This window comes from Arvicanthis niloticus, chromosome 12 (assembly GCF_011762505.2).
Source record: "Arvicanthis niloticus isolate mArvNil1 chromosome 12, mArvNil1.pat.X, whole genome shotgun sequence".
NCBI lineage: Eukaryota > Metazoa > Chordata > Mammalia > Rodentia > Muridae > Arvicanthis > Arvicanthis niloticus.
Genome location: NC_047669.1, coordinates 69,846,948 through 69,868,134, shown reverse-complemented (window position 1 = coordinate 69,868,134; position 21,187 = coordinate 69,846,948). Strand labels below are relative to the sequence as shown.

Genomic DNA, 21,187 nt, shown 5'->3' with positions numbered 1-21,187 from the left:
ATATGTCTGGGAACCAGCAGAGAACCAGTGAGGCTGGACCTAGATGAGAAGGAAGAGTTCCTTACTGTATGTCTAGAAAGGAATAGTGGGGTGTGTAAGAGAAGCTGACAAATGGCCGCATGGGTAGGAACCTCTACCCTGTGAAGTCTATGAGAAGTGGGTGGGTGAGTGGCAGTAAATTAGCACAGGTAGGAACACTTGAACTGCTTCTTGGACTTTATGCTGCATTCAGAAGAACTTTCCAAGTGCAAGAAGTCTTGGGATGTGCTCGGATGTCCCATCTGCTGCCCCAGTGTCTCCTGCTCACACTTGCCAACCAGGCCTTCTTTCAGGATGAGTATATGGTTGGAACAGTTGTCTTTCTTTCAGTCTAGAATGTCCTTCTAGATTCCCTTTCAGAAATGTCTAGCTGCCTTTAAAGTGGGGTACTTCTTCAGAGTAGTGGGTTTTTGTTTTTTTTTTGAGCTGTTCAGACTAAGCATTTTCTACCTTTCAAATCTCTTCTCAAGTGCTTCCCATCCATTTCATGGGACTTACACTCTGTCTCTTACGTGATCTCTTCAGTAAAATGGTAGTCTTATAACAGTGAACACCTCAAAGGTCATGATAAATCCTAAAATTGAGCCAGTACAGGTAATGTCTGATATATAAAAAGGACTTGGTAACTGTTAGTTCTCAAGTGAAGGGAGCCAGACGTGAAAGATGGGCTGTGCTGTCAGCTGCAGAGCAGGAGTCGGCAGAGATGATTCTTTACTTACAGGAAAGCACACCCTTACAGTCATTTCCACTTGCCATACAATACTCAATAACTTGTACAGGATACTTAATAGCTCTTATAAAATATGATTAGTTTAGTATTAGATAATTTTGCCTGATTGTAGGTTAATTCAAGTCTTCTGGGCACATTGATGTACGTTGTTTTCTATAATTGTAAGATCATATTCCTGTAGGAGCAGTTCACAGTACACAATGGTCTTGAATCTGAGCTGGGTGTTTTCAGCAGAGTTTCTTAGCATCAGGCAGCATGTTGGAAGGCATGGTATATGCATATATATATATGGTATATGCATGCGTTCAGAACCAAGAGTACAGTGAAGCTGCAGAATACAGCACAGGTGAGCAAACTTCACCAGAGACACCTCAGATTATCTCATCTTTGATTTTAAAATTCTGGTCATTGTGTTTCCAGATATCTTTTATTGTTGAAAAAATGTTTGCAGCCTAGGTATAGTGCACAACCCAGAGCTTAATGAACCACTCAACAGTACACAGTCTTGGAAAAAAAGAACAGTGTAGATGCCCCTATTTCCTAAGAATATTTATAAATCAGACCAGAAAAACACATAAGCTAACTAACACATAAGTAGTATCTTCAAAACCACCAAGATTTCCCACCTGTTGAGATTGAAGACCAGTTCTCACAACAGCCGACAAGTCATTGGCTGATTCAATCTGTCCTGTGTCTGTACCACACACTACTCTCCAGTCACAATAGAATGAGAGATAGTGATATTGCTACACTATAAGTGGGCTCAAGCTACTACAGATTCTTTGTCAATGACCAACCTAAAAGTACTTGAATTTCAGTTTAATGTGAACAACATGGAATCATGATCCAGATTAACCCATGCCAAGTTCTGGCTCTATGATTGAGCTGTGAACTTTCTGACAATATGCTTGTCCTCTGTGCTTTGGTTTCCTTCATGGTAAGATTTGTACAATAGCAGTGCTTATGTTTTAAACCTGAATAATAAATAACTTAGCACCTGTATAAGCAATAAAGTAATTCATAGCATATATTATAAGCAGAACATGATAAGATCATTTTTATATTTTTTTTTTTTTTAAGGAAGGGTGCATTATGTAGCCATGAGTGTCCTGGGTCTTTTTTTATGAAGACCAGGCCAGCCTTGAATTCATAAATATCTACCTGCTTCTGCCTCCAGAATGCTGGTAGTATAGGCATGTGTTGCCACACTCAGCTAAATACACTCATTGTTTACAGAAAACATTATTTTTCATATAAACAGGAGGTAACAGAATCCACACAAAATGCTGCCAATGCATACTGTTCTCTTAAAGGTTGGGCTCTTCTTGGGTGTGAAATGAAGACTATTAGGCAAAATATTTCAGGCTATGTTTGAAGCAATGATGGCTTAGAGCTGGCCTAAAGCAGTGGGGTATGGTCTGCGGCCTGCAAGGGAACACGAGGATACACAGAGCGCCTGACCTCGCCTTCCCAGGCTCACTTGCAATGAGCTCCGCTTAATGCATAAAGTACCTAAGTGTCGACGTGATTCAGACTTTCCGCATGGCTCCGTTTCCATACACTGTTGGGATGTTAGGATAGGATGCAACAGGAGAGATGAAGAAGATGCTTCCATTTCCTTTCAAAGGTTTCTCTACAGCTGCTCCCCACCGTGCTTCGACAGACTCAGCAGTGTTTGTCAGCAAATGATAGTCAAATTGTTAAGGTATCTGTAATGAGAGCCAGGATGTAAAAAAATGAAGTATTGAGAAAAAAATAAACTGTACAAAGTGTTTTGCTGAAATTTTTAGAAACACAGTGAAGATTATAGCTGAATTTTCCTAGCTATGACATAGTATATTCACAATATGAAGATAAGAATAATATTAAACTCATCAATGCAGGTGAATGAAATTAAAGGAGAATTTTAGCTGATGACTCTGTGTTCTAGCGCAATTACAGACACAGGCTGCAGGCTGCACGACTTGTGAAGCAACGTCTTTTACTCACCTATATTTGTTTGACGAAGGCTTCTGTTCAGTGCCAGACATAGTGTTAGACCCTGGAGTTCATGCTAACAGCGGACAGAAGTTCAGTATTCAGTGCAATAAATAAAATGATTAGAGAGTTGACAGTAGCCACAATGGAATGAACAAACTATTACATAGGACAATAGAACAGGTTAGTTCGGGTCAAATGAACAGTATTTATAGAAAGAAGTAAGCCAGGGAAGGGAGCATGGAACAGTACATGATAGCGAAGCAGATGGAAGATTATTATGACTTGTGCTACTATAGTGAGTCCAACCAGGGGTAATTTTGTACTTGAAGCACCTTTTGACACTGTGTGTAGATGTTGGTCGTCACGAAGGAGGAAGTACTACTGACATCTAGTGGAGAGAGTGAAGGAAAATGGCGTTAGGCTCCGAGAAGCACTGGACAGTTTCCACAGCCAAGAGTTTCCGTTCCGAGGTCCTCGAAGTTTTGAAATAAGGAATTCCTAGGATACTGTGATAGCAGCAGAGTTACAGAGGAGGAGATTAAAGACGTGGCTTGGAGTTTAAAGCAAAAACATATGAAAATTAACGTCAGAGCAAGGAGAAACAAGCAAGGGCAAAAGCAAGAGCGACCTCTAAGTCTCCAGTCTCAGTAGCTGGAAGGAAGCTGGAAGCTGGTACTCGCATTAAATGACTGGGAGACACTGGGTCATTTGCAAATGGTGGCTGAAGCCGGCTATGTGAGTCGACAGGTTATGAAGAGGGTTTGAACAAAGAACGAGATTTGGAACTCCTTGGCTTTTAGCCATGTTTAACATCATAAAAGGGCATGATATCACCACGTTTTGTTTTGTTTTAAGCATATAAAAATATAGCCCAAAACTTGGGACTTTAATTCTAATGCAATGACACATTCCTAAGAAGCTCCAAAAGCCACTTGATGTTTTGCAGTGAGTGCCCTGGGTAATATTCCAAGAACCTTCAAGTGTACTCACCACATTTAGAAAACACAGTTAGAACATTTAGCTCCTTAGCTTACTGTAAGACATTCTTTGCACATACTTGTCATCATTCAGTATTTGAAAATGGATCAGCATTTAGGTAGTGTCCACCAGCCCTCCTCAGAGGCACAATGCTGCACAAGACCACGGAGCTTTGTTATCTGCCATGGCGTGTGAGTCGAAGCTTAGGACGTAGATTTAGGGATGGAAGGTTATGCATTCAGTTGAACAATCTTTATTCTTAAAGGGGCACTGTGATCGCCATAGCCCGAAATGTAACTAGATTCATGTATGCACAAAACCAATCCCTTCTAAAGACCACAGAACAATTAGCAGCAGCTGACAATCACTCATGAGGAACTCAGTGCCACAAGCCCGAGTGCATGACTACCAGAGAGAAGCATCTTAACAAGGAGATAAATTTCCAAGTAGCATGTTACAGAACCCTATAGATGATATTGAAAAGCACCACAAGTGAGCCGGGGATTCTTTAAGAGTGAGTCCTGCAGAATCCAATTTCTCTCTAACAATGAGAGAGAAAAATCTCACTCATTTCCTAAAGGCTGCACATTTAAAACATACTAAAATTTCTTGCAATGGCATCAGAACATGGGGACCACTTACTTTCATATTATTAATTGAACCAGATTTATTCATTTATTTTGCAGCAGACAAAAGGCCTTGGTCATTGTTCTCTGGGGCATGTTTATACTAAAAATGGAGTGTAGGTATGGATTCCTTTAGTCGGAATGTAGCCAGCAGAAAGGAAGTCACGTGTAATACTGTGTAATAGGGGTTGCAGGAAATAATTCTTACACTGTGGCTTAATGCTCCAATAGTTCTTTGTATTATTACTTTCATGTTAGATATAAGGTTGTTACAGCTTGGAGAGTGTAGCAGTCAGATTGATTAGGTTATGTTGAGTAACGTGTATTTACAACCTCTACAGAAGGAATGGAAACCTAACGCTCAGTTGGCACGGCTTTGCCTACTCTTTGCTGGCAACAACCATTCAGAACAAGTTTCCCACAAAAGGTGACGGTCGCACCCATGTCCCTTCTGACTAAGTCTGTAGAAGGTTTAGTTTAGTTTTCTGAGTTTTTAAGGGTTTTTTTTTGTTTTTTTTTTGTTTGTTTGTTTTTTGTTTTTGTTTTGTTTTGTTTTGTTTTTCCATGAGGATATGACAGTGCAAGAGGACCATGTGGTCCATGTGGGCCCTTTCCCTGTCTTGTTTTTCACCTGGGAGTGGAATGTAATAAGATCTCACACTTTCCTTTGGTCATAATCATAGGAGTTTTCCTCACAGATGAGGTTTACGTAAACCAAGGTAAGGAGGGATCTAGAAATGAGTAAGCACACAACAAGAGGGGTTTGTTTGTTTTTAACCAATTTGAAAACAATACTAGAATGTTCTATAAAGCTAGAACAAAATGGTGGGTCAACGTAATTGTTGACCTCGCATTCCCAAGCACTTCTAGTGAAGTCTCTCAGCTTTGGACAGCTCAAGAACAGATAAACGACGAGATGTGTTTAACCTTAAGTTTAAAAAGAAGCTGATAGCTTCTTATTTCCATTCTTACTTTAAGAAATGTTTACCAGTTGTTCATCAATGGATCAACGTGATGACACGCCTTCACGAACTCTTAAATGAGGCTAGATTCCTTCTTTTCTTTACTCCTTTCTTTGCATCTATGGTATGGCTTTCTAAAACTGATCAATTTTTCTTTTGAGAGAGAACTCAGAGCATGATGTCTACCAGGAAGGAGTTCTATCACTGAGCTACAGCGCCAGGACCCAGATTTCTATGTGTTTCATGCTAGCAGCAACCATGTTCCTGTTGTGTGTTCACGGCTTGGTCCAAAGTTATATAAAAAGTAGTTCCTCGATAAATATTCATATATTCATTTCATGGATGAGTGGATGGATGGATGGATGGATGGATGGATGGATGGATGGAGAGATAGAAATATGGGTAGATGGGTGGATGGGTGGATGGATGGGTGGATAGATGGGTGGATGGATGGATGGATGGATGGATGGATGGATGGATGGATAGAGAGATGGAGATATGGGTGGATGGATGGATAGATGGGTGGATAGATGGGTAGATGGGTGGATGGGTAGATGGATGGATGGATGGATGGATGGGTGGATGGATGGATGGATGGGTGGATGGATGGATGGATGGATGGATGGATGGACGGATAATGGGGAATATGGCTTTCTTTTGAGGCAGATCACGTCATCATTTCTATCTGGTTTTAGAAATAGTCTAAAATAAGTTGAAGTTGATTATGTTTTTTTTTTAATCCGTTTACTATTCTTACTTTTACTTTTCTTCTCATTTAACCAACACAAAGGAGGCCCTCTTTCTTTAGTACAAGAACTTCATGTTTCTGCCTGTAGCCACTTATGTCTTTGATCCTTTTCATTGATAAGGCACACCCCTAAATCTTCATGAGTCATCTTATCTGAGTACATGTTCTATTTCCTCAACTCATCCTGAAACACTGAGATCTACACATACAATTTAACCTACTATCCCCCCCAGCAGTGACACTGTAGCCTCTCATGATAAGTTCTTCAGGGAACAGAGTCTCTACCGCCAGGTACAAGCTACTCAATGGGCATTTGTGGAATAAGTGAATTTTAAGATACTCTTGTAATCTTTTCACATTCTGCGCTCATATAATTACAAGTGTTTCTTTTATGAATTAATTCAATTCAGATCAACTTTCCAAATCCCTACTTAGGGGGAAAAAAAAGCACCTTGAGGTGTTCATACAGAACCAGCAAACATTTATATGGAACATTCCCCAGAAAACTCATAGGAAATTAAGCCAACATGAGAAACGCTGATTTCCCCAGGGAAGTGTCCTTGTCCTTCTACAGAGAAATGGTCTCTAAACCTACATTGTTAAAATAGCCTATTTCCAGTGCTCCAATGTGTCAGTGAAAAGAAATTAAGAAAAGCTTGCGTGCCCGAAGCTGCCTCTTTCTCAGTTTCTGCGCTTTGTAAATGGGACCAATTTTCAAGACATTATGCCCGGTCCAGGTAGGAAGAGTCGCTATAGTCTTAAAAGACTGAAGGGTACCTATTTCTTTCTTTCCTTTCTCCTCCTCTCCCTTTCTCTTCATCCTTCTCAGAGTTAAAAAAATGGAAACTCTAATAATTCTTAAATATTACTCTCCTATCACGTGCTAGGCATCTCTAAGACCCCCATATAGGAGCCTAGGCACAAGGCTGTCATTTACAAGAGATAGCAGTACTCCTTTGCCTAGCGACCAATAGGTTAGATTTGATCCGTCTTGGGGATTGCAAGACTCAATGGACTTTCTAGCACCACAGCGCGCAAAGTTAAGGGACAGTATGTTTGAGTGCATGGCGTAAGTGTGTGTGTGTGTGTCTGTGTGTGTGTGTGTGTGTGTGTGTGTGTGTGTATGTCTGTGTGCGAGCGCGCGCGTATGTAAGCACGAGTGTGTGTGTGTGTGTGTGTGTGTGTGTGTGTGTGTGTGTCCGCGAGCGCGTGCCCGAGTATGCGCGCTACTGAGTGTGTCTGGCTGTGTTAGTAGGGTTGGCTGGGGCGGGCAGTAAATAAAGGGTGGGGCCAAGAGGGGAGGAGGGAAAGCAGGACTGAGAAAGAAGCAAAAGCCGAGGTTGTATCACAGTAAACCTGCGGGAGCTCATCCTGCTTGGTCTGAGCGCTGCACCAACTCACCCAGTTCTCTCTCTCCTTGGGTGTCTTCTTCCCTCCTTTTCTCTCTTTTCCTCCCTGCACCCTGAACCCTCTACCCACTCCCCCACCCATCACTTCGTATCTGACCAGAGGACGAATGAGTGAGACGTTCCAGCAAATCGAGGTAGCAACTTTCCTCAGCTGGTCTCTGGGCTCCAGGAGCGGAATCCTGCTGATTCTTGGAGGTATGCAGCCTATGGAGGAGGAGGAGGACGAGCAGTGATGGGCTAACGGCCGGTGCAAGAAGCCCCAAGCAGCTCAGTCTCGGAAGCCCGCTTCACGCTTGTTCCCTCCACCTCGCTCTCCTGAGAGCAGAGAGCGCGGCGTGCAGACTCGGAGCACCCAGGGAGGATGAGGCGGGGACCCAGCCCAAGTTGGGTGCATCTTGCGGGCGTGAGGCCACGACTGTGTTTCGGCATGAATTAAGAAGCTTGAAAGATGGAGCGCGGCACAGTCCTCATCCAACCCGGGCTCTGGACCAGGGAACACCAGGCTGGACACTCCTCTATTTCCTGTGCTACATCCTCCCTCAGACCTCCCCTCAAGTGCTCAGGATCGGTGAGTGAGCCCGCGGAAGCGCTCCAAGCCAAGAGCTCCAGGGGTCGCTTTCGCTCCCTGTGTCTGGGCGAAGGCTCAGAGCGCCCCGGGCAAGGCAGCGCGCGCTGGTGAGGGGATGGGAGTTGGGGGAGAAAAGGGGTTACCGAGCACCCAAAGCTTCACAAGAAAGTGGGAATCGATCACAGCTTCCCTCCTGACAGGCACCGGCTTTCCCCTGGAATGAATGGTTGGGCGGGGTTTTTCAATCAGAGATCCAAGAACCCGAGCAATTAGTGCCGGGATCCAGGCTCAACTGGCTTGGCTCCTACTCTATCATCAAGTCACGCGCGCACCTTTGACCACTTGAATTGGGCAATTGGAGGCAGGGTGAAATCTCTCTTCCAGGTGCCTAAATGGATGTGCATCAATTCACTAGTCCGGATTACAGAAAAGCATGTCAGAACCTTAACAATAGAATCCCCGTACCATTTAGTGCCATGGGAATATCACACAGCATGTTAGCTCAAAGCCTTCAAGTTTTCGTCTCTAAATTGCGTTCTTTTGTACGGAATCTAGAAAGTCTGAAGGTGTCCACTGGAGAGCTTGAGAGTGCACGGAGCTGGGAGGATGGTCATTGAATACCAAAGTTTCCTTTCCCTGCTCAGTCTTACCCACCTGCTTGACATGCAATGTCTTCTAATCCCCAAACCAGACAACTTCCGGGGGGAGGTTAGGCTTAAACCTCCATAGAGATTGAAAAGAGACAACTAGAACACTAAGGACAGAAATCTTGGGGTGTCACAAACAGAACCAATGGCCAGCATTACTAACAGAATGGCCATTGTCGACCCATGTAGATGCATGCACAGCCTCACTGCCACGATTTGCTCAGTGGAGTTCTAGGCTCTGGGCACTGACAAACCTCTAAAGTTTTTACTTTCAAACTACTGTGGTTTCTGTATTTTAATTTTCGGAGTGCTTTCTTAGTTCCTGTTCTTATTAGAGATGGTCACTGGGAGTGAAATATTGACTGCTGACAACTCCCTCAGCTTCTCCCATCTCTCACTTAGAAAAAAATAAATAATAATAATAATAATAATAATAATAATAATAATAATAATAATAATAATAATGCCCGGGACTTGAAGGTTTTCAACAATACTCTTTCTAAGAATTGACTGAGTGTCCTGAGTGTGCTGGCTGGCACCTGCAGAGGCAGTTCACAGTGAGGCTCCTAAGTCATCCAGGTCCCTGAGGGAATACACTAATACTAATTTTCAACTACTGAGACCCTCAGAAAAATTCTGAGCCTATGGCTTGCTTATTTACTTTCGCACTGAATATGTCCCCTCCCGTCCAAAAAATAAACTTACTCTTTGCAGGATGTTTTCTCTAGGGACATAAAGTGTAGTTTTTAAGGAAGGGAAAAATCCCAAATACTAACTTTACATGTTTCTCCTAGACTATCGAGGAAATATGCATTTATTAGATAGTTTAGACTTTATAGTGATAGATTTCCAAACAGCTTTTAAACAATCACAATTGATGCTAACTAAAACAATATTTGCCCAAGGTAAATTCAAGCCTGGACTTTGGATGCGATCAAATGTGCTTAGTTTAGCAAAACAATAATGTGAAGAACACAAAGTAATGAAAATATATAACAATTTCCAGTGGTCATCAACTTAATAGGTGTTTTGCTTTTGTTTTGTACATCTTGAAAATGGCAGCCTTGGGTTAGAAATGGCCTTGCCACTTCCTAAACAATCACAATCAGCTGTTTGAAAGTTGTTTTCAAAATGAAAACAATCAACATCCCTCACTGACCTTATGATATTTGCCACAAAGTAATCAAATTTCCTTCCTTTAAATATAAGCTTACAATGCTTGAAGAAACATTGCATGTGCTGGTGTTTATATGGGGCACACAGCTGGAGTTTATATGATGTACAACATGTCTCCCTTCTATATCCCTGTGTGACCAGTTAGCATGGGCACTAACTGTATGTAAGGACCCACACATAGCTACTAAATGAAAAAATCAGCACCATGGAAACCAGCTTTATCTCAGAGGGAACCTGCCTTTTACAGTGAGTCTCTTGTCAGTCAACCCCAATGGTGAATGCAAAATATCAAAGGAACGGGGAACTAAATGAAACTCTGTGTGTGAGAAGAAATGAAATTGTGTTCATTTTCATCTCTTGTTGTTCCTCTTCTTAACAATCTGCCAAGTTCCCAGTCAACCAACAAACAGGGACTCTGGATTATCAACTTACGTGCTTGCTCAATAACTTGAAATATCTTAAAGTTCAGGATGAAAGCCACACAGGTATAATTGCCTTTATATGGAAAAGAGAGGCAAAATGGTGCTTTATAGCTTTCTGGGAGTATCTGCTTAAACTTTAGCAACTGAGAAAAGTGCAAATGTAGAATAAATTTAACACGTGGGATCTTAGAAGTTACTGAAAATGAATACACGTCAGGTTCCAGAATGTGTGCATGGTGAACATGTCTTGGAATATGATTGTATCGATAATAATCTTATATAAAGCTGGAAAACCATGAAGGGGATCCCACAGAGTGGTACGCTGTGTCACTACTGCATCAAAGAACTGTTCCAGTATCTCACTGTGGAGAAATATAAAATGACTCTGAAATATATGTACTTCCTGGAGTCAGTTCAGCATTCTTGTGTATGTCAGTATACATCAGAATGCAGTTAGTCGTCGTCATATATGTTTAGCTAATCTGTGAGCCTCACCATCGTCGGCATCCACTAAAATGACCAACCATAGTGTGCTGCCATCAATAGGGGGAATATCGGGTGTGTGCATTTGTAAAGGAGAAGAGTCCTTTCTATTAATAACAGGAAGCCTTATTTACTGATATGCTCAGTCCATCATTCCAGCAGTCATGAACATGATGGAAAAGCATGGGACTAAAAGTGGCCAAGCTTCTGAAACAGTACTTGGTGGAACATGTGTAGGCTCGGATCCCACCTCCATCATTTACTGGGTGTGTGTCTCAGTGAGAGTTAGCCACTGTCAGCAGGCCTTTGTAATTGTATCTGAGAAGTCAAGTTAAGACTAAAAGGACCCTCTCTTAGTGTCCCATTAATAAAATTAACAGGAAGAGAGCATGGAAGTGCATACGAAGGGTCTTTAAGGATTAGCTGGGTGTCAGTTGCATTACTGTTGTTTGCTTTTAACTTAATTTTATTATTGACATTTTCTTTACAATCCTAGGCTTAAATTTTAATGTCCTTTGTTTTCCTAAAACATTAGTACTTCCAAGTCTAAATCCCTCACCTGGAACTGTCAGTATTGGCATCTACTCCTCTTATCGTATTTGATGGGACAGTCAAATACCAATTTAACAGCTACAAAGCAGTTATGCTACATAGCAAGCCAGATAGTTAAATATCCCACATAAAGGAAGAAATGTGTATAATTATATGAAGAAGAGGTAATCTATAGTGGAAATCCTGTATCCCTTCTAAGAGGTCCAATTTATTTTTATGCCAACTGTTTTATGTTCTATAGCATCATTTTAAAAGGACCTTAACAAGACAATACCCAAAGTTTCCACTTGAGTCTGTATTGTCTGCATTTTTGATGCTGTGAAGTTCAGTACAAACACCAGATATTTAAAATTATTCTTATATGAGGGAGGCAGTCAAATAATAAAGGTAAATAAAAACACGTGTCTCTATGCCATAAGCTTCGATTCTTTTGAGTTAATAGTCTCCATGCAACACACATCCAGTGAATTCTTCTCTACTGTGATACAATCATAAGCAGGAAGGAAGAGGCATACATAGCCCTTGTAGCTGATATTTTGGCCATTTAGAATCTGCTATTGTTTTTAGCTTTTATTAAACATCTTAAACTTTTCAGACATTATTTTCTAGAATTTTCAGCTCATGTCCTGCCCATGATGTGCTCTCTTTAGTAGATGAGACGGATCACATTAAGCCTGCATATGCACAGAGTATAAGCAGTTCACATTGCCAAACGTGGAAGAGGAATCTAGAGGGGGAGTTGTTCCTGTGTTAAAAGACCCGCTTGGGTTAAACAGATTCACACTTCCAGAGGCACCTTGCGAAGTGTGTTGGTCCTCACACTAACTTGAAATCCCCCAGCTAGCCCTGGAAAGAATCCCGATCAGTGTTAAAACAAAAGAAAACAAAACAGAACAACAACAACAACAAAAAACAAACAAACAACAAGAACAATGGCATTCCTAGCTAGTTCTAATACAACCCTGAAATCAACAGACCATTTGCCTTACTCTTTTCTCTGTATCATTCGGTTTTAAGGCCGAAATTGATTTTGTAAGCCTGATGTTTATACCATGTTCCTCTCAACTTTGGCTTCTTTATTGCAGTTTGGGATCTCTGGTTTTCATTGGGAAACTGTGTGGTTTGGTGACTCTCACTAAACGATCTCGCTAATTGTTAGAAATGTGTGACTTAGAAGGTAGCCCTTCTGGCATTTAGTTTTACGTATCTTGCATTAAACTCTGGTGTAATATTTATGGGTCTGCATATGCTCTTACGTATCTGCATTAACCATGCTGCAATCAAACATAGACTGTTAGTTGTTTGGCGATGAAGGAGAATGAATAGGGATGACATTTGATGTTGTTAGCAGCAAGGAAACATGTTCCTTTTATGAAACATTCAACAAATATAATCAAGATGGAGAGGAAATGCATATGTATGCCTAGAAATCATGTTTTTACCTCATGGCATGGTTGATTGAAATGGATCTGAACAAGAGTATTAGAGACAGAGGTAGCTTTTCTTCTCTGTTTTCTATATTCTTATTCTTATAACACCAAGCAAAAGACCCATAGCCAGAAAGTTTGTAAAATTTATTTGTATCAGAAGACAGAGTGATGAAGAAATCCAAGAAGAAGGAGATTCATGTATCTGGCTGTCATTTTAAAACGGGTCTACCACCTGAAGATTAATTACGGACATGTAGCCTTGAAGTAAAAGTGAACATGAGGTTGCGAAACTCAATGAAGACACATCCTCACTATTTGTATTACTGAACAGGACAGGAGGTCCGTGATCTAGAATGATCCCTTTCACTGATCTAGTGTGTGAAATTGCCCTTGCTTAAGGACTCATGAAGTGTATTTGCATATTGCAAATATATAATTGCATATTACAAATATATAAATCTGTACATTACAAATACATTGAAATCTATTTCAAAGAAATAAAATTACAAAGCCACCACCTTTCTTCGGTTTAAACCTGAATCAACCCCAATTTTACTGTCAAAAGGATCTTATTGCAGCATGAGTATCAGTGTCCCACCAAACTTATGAATCTAGAACATGGCAGAAGAAACATTGACCAAAAAAATAAAAACAAAATAAAGTTTCTGTAGTTTTGAAACTCAGGTACAAATCCCTGCTGCTCCTTGAGTATAATTCACTCTTTGCACTCTGTTTTTATGATGCAATTTTAGAGATACTCTAAAAAGGATTTAGAAAATAGCGTTCATTGTGATTTATGCCTAAAATCAGATAGTTTAATTTCCAACTTATCTATTGACTTACTGAAGTAAGGTAGCATTCTGGAATGTTTTGCATAGCATCTCCCCTTCAGCCATATGGGTTCTGGGGATCAAACTCAGTTTGCTTTATTTTGTAGAAATCTGATGATTAATTGTTACTAATTTGGAGAATGGGATGTCATTATAACTTACTATTTTCATTTAACAATGCAAAAGAGAATAGATGAAAGTGAATTATTTAGTATACTGAACAAATTCCAGAACAGTCAATGTTAAGGCAGAACATCCATTTTATTTAATGGCTAATTAAAACTCAATCTCTACTGGACTGATTATATACACACCTGGGCTTCCTAGCTCGGTCAACTGAGAAGGCCTGAAACAATGACATCTCAGAAGCTACCTATACCACTAACACACTCATGAGTCCTCAACGCAAAACAAGTTTTTAGAACCAGGGATGGCAATCAATATACAACCGCTGAAATGTCTTCCAATGATAGGAAATAAGAAAGTGTTTCTCCAAGCCCCACTGATGTGTTAAAAGAATACAAAAGGCAACTGGTTGGTCTCTGCTTCACCTGCATTGAATACAGGTAAAGAGTTTCCCACAAGGGTAAGGAGTGAGGAGGCAAAGGGTGAGGGGCATTATGATCCATAGCATCAAATGCTTGATAACATTTACATTTAGTGTGGTAGAAAAGGAAGCTTGACTCTCTGGTCCTCCTTCCTGACTCCGATGATGATAAAAGAGCAGACAAATTCCAGCAAAAGGTCTCCCTTCAAAATAGACTACCAATAATTTATCGGGAGTGCCAGGGTCATGGAAAGCATAGAACAGTCACACCGCAGACTGTGTGTCAGTCACAAGCATACTGAGACACAATGATTAAAAAACAATGTAAACTGGAATCCATATAAGACCTGTATATAATGATAAAAGATGTAAGGCAAAATCTAAGCACTTTTCATACAAATCAACTCTTATTATTTATAACCATTTATAATGGCTCTTTTATTTTGACAAATATGCTATAGTAATTCCTGATGTAAAAATCAGGAGTCACTGAATATTTGGCTGTATGTGAGGCATTGTTGTATATGAGAATTCTGTGGGTTATTTACTCAATGTTTGACAAATTAAAACCTTATTAAGAAGTAAAATGCATTAAAACCAGAAGTCTCAAAGCATGTCAGGGCTTCTGGAATTACCTCTCAGAACATAAGGATTTGAAAGTAATTCTATTAAGAGAAACAGAAAAAAAATTCTTTTCTACATAGTATGCTAAATAATGTGTTTTCTAAGAATCACCTCAAGATAAAAACAATAGCATTTGATGTTAGAAAATTAACAAAATAAACTTTGTATAAAAACTACTATAGACAAAAATGGCTATATGTCTTCCTTAGAATTCTTCAAATAGATTATGGAGAATCAGCCATTAACTGCTTCTACCCATTAACTTCTTGGTTTTCAACTACTACATGCTTTTTCATGCTTAATTAAATGTAATTTAACTATGAATATTGATTCAGGCATTGGAAAATACTCTGTTAAAGATGGTTAAGTGCTGATGTCCTTGAATAAAAACTTACAACAATCTGTTTGCAAGAATTCCTGTCTTAGCAAAACAACTTAAATATGCCTTTAAAAATCGATACTCAATTCCCAGAGCCGATAAAGTACTTCATAATTCAAATTGGAAAAGGATGGTGAAAATCAGGTCTGAATTTTTTTTTAATGAGAAGTCAATTGCAACTTTGAAGGTTCATTTTATTGTATCATGTGTAATATGTGCAAAGATATGCATAGGAATGTAAATGTGTGTGTGTTCATGTATGGTGTGTGTGTGTGTGTGTGTGTGTGTGTGTGTGTGTGTGTGTGTGTGTAGTCTAAAAGTCAACCATACTGGGTATTATTACTCAGGTGTCAGCCACCTTTTTTTGTTGGGTTTGTTTGGTTTATGAGATGATCTCTAATTGAAGGCTATCTATCCAATAAGCATTGGAGATTCAATTGTCTCTGCCTCCTGTGGTCTAGAATGCCAAGTGTATGTGTGTGTTTGTGTGTGTGCATGCTTGCGTGTGCATATTTATTAATATTTATCCTTATAGGTGTAGTATATATCCATATATAGGCATACAATATGGAGAGAATATTATATATAATATATGTGTGTATGCACATACACATGTATATATACTATGTATTTGGTGTGGGTACACACACACACACACACACATTCTATCTATGAAGCATTTTACCAACTGAATTATCTCCTTGGTCCTTTTTAAAATTTTAAACTACTTCTAAAACTTTAGATTATAAAACTTGTGCGTCTATAAGCACAAGTTGCATTCAAACGGCCCTGCTATGTTTATATTATAAAATGTGACCAGTGGATCAATGAGGCAAGTCATCTCTGAATTGTAAAGGCAATCTTTACCTTTTTAATCCTGGACAGTTTGTGTTCTTTTAGTTCTTAGGATACATTTGGACCATAAGGCTATTTCTGTGCTTGCTCACTGCTCTGTCAAGACCTTTTATAAACCATTGTAAATGTTCAACAGCAAAGAATGGTTAAGAAAACAATCATACAGATTTAAAGCATGAAAAAGCTACTAAATATGTTCTTTTGAATGAATTATGCATTAAAATAGAAAACACTAATAGAAAAATACAGACTTGAGTATATGATTTCACGTTCAGTAGTATACAATTTGTTCTTTTTTAAATTATTTATTTTATTTTTTGAGATTCATATATAATTATATCACTTCTCCCTTTCTTTTACTCTTTCTAAACCCTCCCATATACCCCTTATTGATCTTTCAAATTCTTGGTCTCTTTTGTTACATACATGTATGTATGTGTATGTACATAATGTGTACATAATATATGTATATGTGTGTTCATATATTCATAAGTATATAAATACAGTCTATATTATATATGTTTTTAATATTGACCATTTGGTATTAAATAATTTTACATATGTACATATATACATATTCATAATTTTATAAGTACAGCCTATATTATATATGTCATTAATACTGACTATTTAGTATTGAATAATCAGGTAGTATGTTCTTCCCTGGGGAAGATCATTTCTCTTGCTGTCAGCATTCAATAGCTTCCTGTATATCTTTGTATTATAGAGAACTTACAGTGAATACAGACAGAGAAAATTTGTTCATTTGCTTAGAACTGTGGATTGGGGATATTTCTTTCACATTGATTCCTGTCATTACTCTTGTTCAATTTAAACATGATTGGATAAAGCAGCCGTTCTTCAGATTCTAGGTGACTGAAGCAGTCATTTGCATGCAGATAGGCATTGTGAAAAGCCTGGTGTAATGTAAATTCTTCCAGCTTTAAGGATTTCTTGCTTGCTTTTGTCATGACATCTTTGAGGAAAGTCACTCCCTTGTCCATCAGTTTGGAGGTGGTAGTGAGCAGGCACATCAGTGCACATCTGCATTTGGTGCCTTTGGGATGAATTGAGACACTGCTGTAGGGAGACATGCAGCTATGCTATGCCTGACATTGATAGTCTCTGAGCCAATTATGCAGAATTGGCATTATTTTTCTGTCATTAAACTTAACTGGGCACAAGAGCCCCAAATTCCACTGGGTCAAATCAAATTTTCACTGTCAACTTTAAATGCATATTTATACAAATATCTTTTCTTCTTTCTCCCTATGAAGATTAAAGTTCTCTAAAACATACACATTCCCCCAGGCTGTCCAAGAGACAATTTTCCCCTAGTTTGTGTCTCTGTCCACCTCTGTGACTGGACATCAGATGGATGGCCTCACCATAAAAACACAGCCTGTGCTCCGTCTTCCTCCAGCCTTGGCTCTGACTTTCCAATGGTAATGAGAGGTAGGGAACTGGATTCATCTATTATTATACACTTACCTCAAGTCTGAGTTCTTGCTGAGGCAAAATTTCCAAATTTTAATCAGTGAAAGAAGTTTACCTTGTAGTTGCCTGATGTTTTAAAGAGAAAGCTAATGTGATTAGAGCTACCATCTCTACCACTATTTGTCTCTGTCTCTGTCTCTGTCTCTCTCTCTCTCTCTCTTTGTCTCTGTATGCATTTATAAAACTAATAGGGATATGAATTAAGGCATAGACAAATGTGTATTGATTATTTGCTATACAACATTTACATTAATATTTAAATGTATAAAATGCAACACATGCAACCCTTATCACATATATTAATTATATGCCTTGTTATGTTATATGATCTATATATTAAATTTATTCAATTTTATATAATTACATGTATAGAGTATGATGTATGATATTACCTACCTTATTACTATTTTTTATTGTGTAGACTTACATACAAATATTATACATATTCAAATATAAACACAGATTTATGTTGATAAGCCAGTTGCATTTTCTCTTGTGCCTCAAATATTCTACTTGGTAAACACACACATACTAGTAGTTGCATTTTGAATAGCTGAGAAAGGGGGCAAGAATACACCTTCGCTGTGTACATTGATGACAGAAGGAGAGAGAAAGGAAGCACTGGAAGTCACGAGATGGTTGCAGTGTTGATGTTTCCTCAGGATGCATTTGCATTTGAAATTCTTGTGGCCATCAGAATATCTCTTTGACTATATTGAACAGAGACTACATGTGCGGGTTTAGAATCTCACTGAAATGGATTGATTGTACTTTGCTACCTCTGTGGAATGTTTACCATAAGATCCACAAGACTACCTGATGAGGAACATATTGTAAAGAAAAACTGAAAATACAACACAGATGTTTTAGATAACCATTTATTCTCATATACACTCAGTATCTCATTCCTGGACTCACAAGTATTTAGAAAAGAGAAATAAGATACAAAGATTCCTTTGAACAGCTGTAGAAATCATATCATTTAATATATATATTATATATAAATACAAAGATATGCAAAACTTTTAAAAAACTGGAAATAAGAGTATTTAATCAAGTCTTCAACAATTTTAAAGCACCTTTTAATCACTTGAATAGGAAACTGAGGTGGCCCACAGTGACTGAGATCTCAGCAGCCAAGCCATAAGTATATCAAGAAGCCATCTTCTTGATATTTTCTTAATATTTCATTTTCCTCAGAAACTTTTCTGAGAATCAGGAATGTGTATACATACATACACACACACACACACATACATACATACACACACACATATATATACATACACACACACACACACACACACACACACATACATGTTGGTTGATACAAGCTGGACCTATCACAGAGAAAGTGGTCTCCCTTGAGGAAATACCTCCTGAGATCCAGCTATAAGGCATTTTCTCAATTAGTGATCAAGGATCGGAGGGTCTATTGTGGGTGGTGGTATTCCTGGGCTGGTGGTCCTGGGTTCTATAAGAAAGCAAGCTGAGCAAGCCAGGGGAGCAAGCCAGTAAGTATCATCCCTCCATGGCCTCTGCATCAGCTTCTGCTTCCTGACCTGCTTGAGTTCCAGTCCTGACTTCCTTTGGTGATGAACGGCAATGTAGAGTGTAAGCTGAACAAACTCTTTCCTCCCCAGCTTGCTTCTTGGTCATGATGTTTGTGTAGTAATAGAACCCCTGACTAAGACAATGTGATATATTCAACATATAGATGAGATAGAGATCGAGGTAGAGGTAGAGGTAGAGGTAGAGATAGATATCACTTTTGTGCCTGGTACCTGTAGAGGGACCAAACAGTGTATCTGATCCCCAGGAACTGGAGTGACAGATGGTTGCAAGCCACCATGTGGGTATGAGGAATCAAACCCCAGGTTCTATGGAAGAGCAACTGCTGGGTCATCTCCCCAGTATCTTTTCTACATACGTTTATTGCTCTAACTTAAGTGACACAATCCAAACAAGTGTTCTCCACTACATAAGCTGAGCATGTGTGTGCACAGAGAACTTTGTCAGAAAGGAAGCCTGGCCTGCAGTGTGTTAATCATATGCCTGCCTAAACCCAGCATGAGGAAGAGGAGGGAGGAGGACACCTGACTGACTAATGGGGTCCTTGTAGAAGATGGAGACTTTTGAACAGTTCCTGGAAAGCGTTAGGAAGCAAGTTTGCTGCTCTCTGCACTGCCTTGTTTCATGGGAGGTCATCCTTCAAATAGACGTTAGAGTTTTTAGCAGCCTTTTGACCTTTCCTTTTCCCTTCTGAGGCTGAGGATTTAATTTTGGTTTCTGCCCTCTCTCCACCCTTTTCTTATTCATTTATTCATTCCTATATTTATAGCTAATCTTATTCTAAAAATATTTCAGAGGCTCGCAGAGGCCAGATACAGATATTACAATCTGATAAAATGTGCTAACGATCCAAAGGAAAGTGTGAAGATGAAAACAGGAGCGTTTCCCTGGGAAAAAAATAATCCAACAAGAGACCAGAAAAAAAATATCTTGTATATCTTCACTTTCAAGTAACTGAAGGAAGATGAAAAACAAGAAACATCCCAGAGTTGAGAGGGCTTTGTTGGTAGAAAAATTATGAAATTTTCAGTCTAAAAACTATGTGGGACATTTATCCTATATCAAGATAAAGGGAGATATTACCATACTGCAGATAGTGACCATGCAGTAAGTCACTAATGTGTGTCACACATTTAGTAGTTCTCAGGAACTACTAAATGCAAGTTTATGGCAAGACACCAAATGATACTTCCCAAGGTTATCATTTCTCCAAAGAGTCAGAATACTTCCCCTTAGGCACTGCAGCTATGGCCCAGGGTTGGTCTGCACACCTCACATGTACAAGATCCTGGATTTGATTCCAAGAACTAGAGGGGAGAGGCACTTCTCTGAAACATTTCATTGTAGATTTTCATGTATGTTGGTTTACTCTGATAGCCCACCAGGAGAACCAAAATACCGCAGGTCACCACATTAACCTCCCCTTCAGGTAAACAGCACCAAGTCAAAGGAAGCAGATGGTGATGGAGTGTGCTTTAACACACTGTGAACACCACACATAAAGATGGGGAGTTCTGAGAAACTGGGAATGCCAAATGAGATGCACTGTACAGATCACCTGTTGTCTGTATAGATGAAAAACTAACAGGAAAAATTGGAGTCTAGAGCTCTCTGAGACATGAAATTTAAATATTGTGTGTTTCAAAGAAATGCAAAAGCTAGTTAGGAACTGTGTCTCCTGTTGGAACATAGTTTGCATAGTTCGTTATGAAGAGGTTAGGGTTTTGAGTATTTGATTTATAGTAATCTTAAAGCTCTCCGCATCATGGGTTTATTCTAGTCTCTCTCTGTCTCTCTCTCTCTGTCTCTCTCTCTCTCTCTCTCTCTCTCTCTCTGTCTCTCTCTCTCTGTCTCTCTCTCTCTCTCTCTCTCTCTCTCTCTCTCACACACACACACACACACACACACACACACACAAACACACACAGTTGTATCCTGCTTGGAAAACAATCTTCTGTTTTATATGTTCTTGTTTTGCTTTGATATTGTGTGTACTTGCTTTTCTTTAAATGCCTTTGTTTAGGAGAATCTAATTTGCATATTCTCCTTGGCAATTAAGCTACCTTTTCCTTTATCTTCTCTGAAGCTGTCAGATGCTCCTCCATAATCCTCATCATTTCCTCTTAGAAAAGC

At 39.3% G+C, this 21,187-nt stretch overlaps 1 protein-coding gene across 1 annotated transcript in view; it reads left to right on the top strand.

The window, feature by feature from the left end:
* Positions 1-7,779: 7,779 nt before the first annotated feature.
* Positions 7,780-21,187, top strand: part of Grik1 (glutamate ionotropic receptor kainate type subunit 1) — a 366,793-nt gene continuing 353,385 nt past the window's right edge. Inside the window, 2 exon segments of the mRNA XM_076943118.1 lie at positions 7,780-7,968; positions 7,971-8,040. Of these exon segments, the coding sequence (XP_076799233.1) occupies positions 7,921-7,968; positions 7,971-8,040 (118 nt within the window). The 5' untranslated portion in view covers positions 7,780-7,920.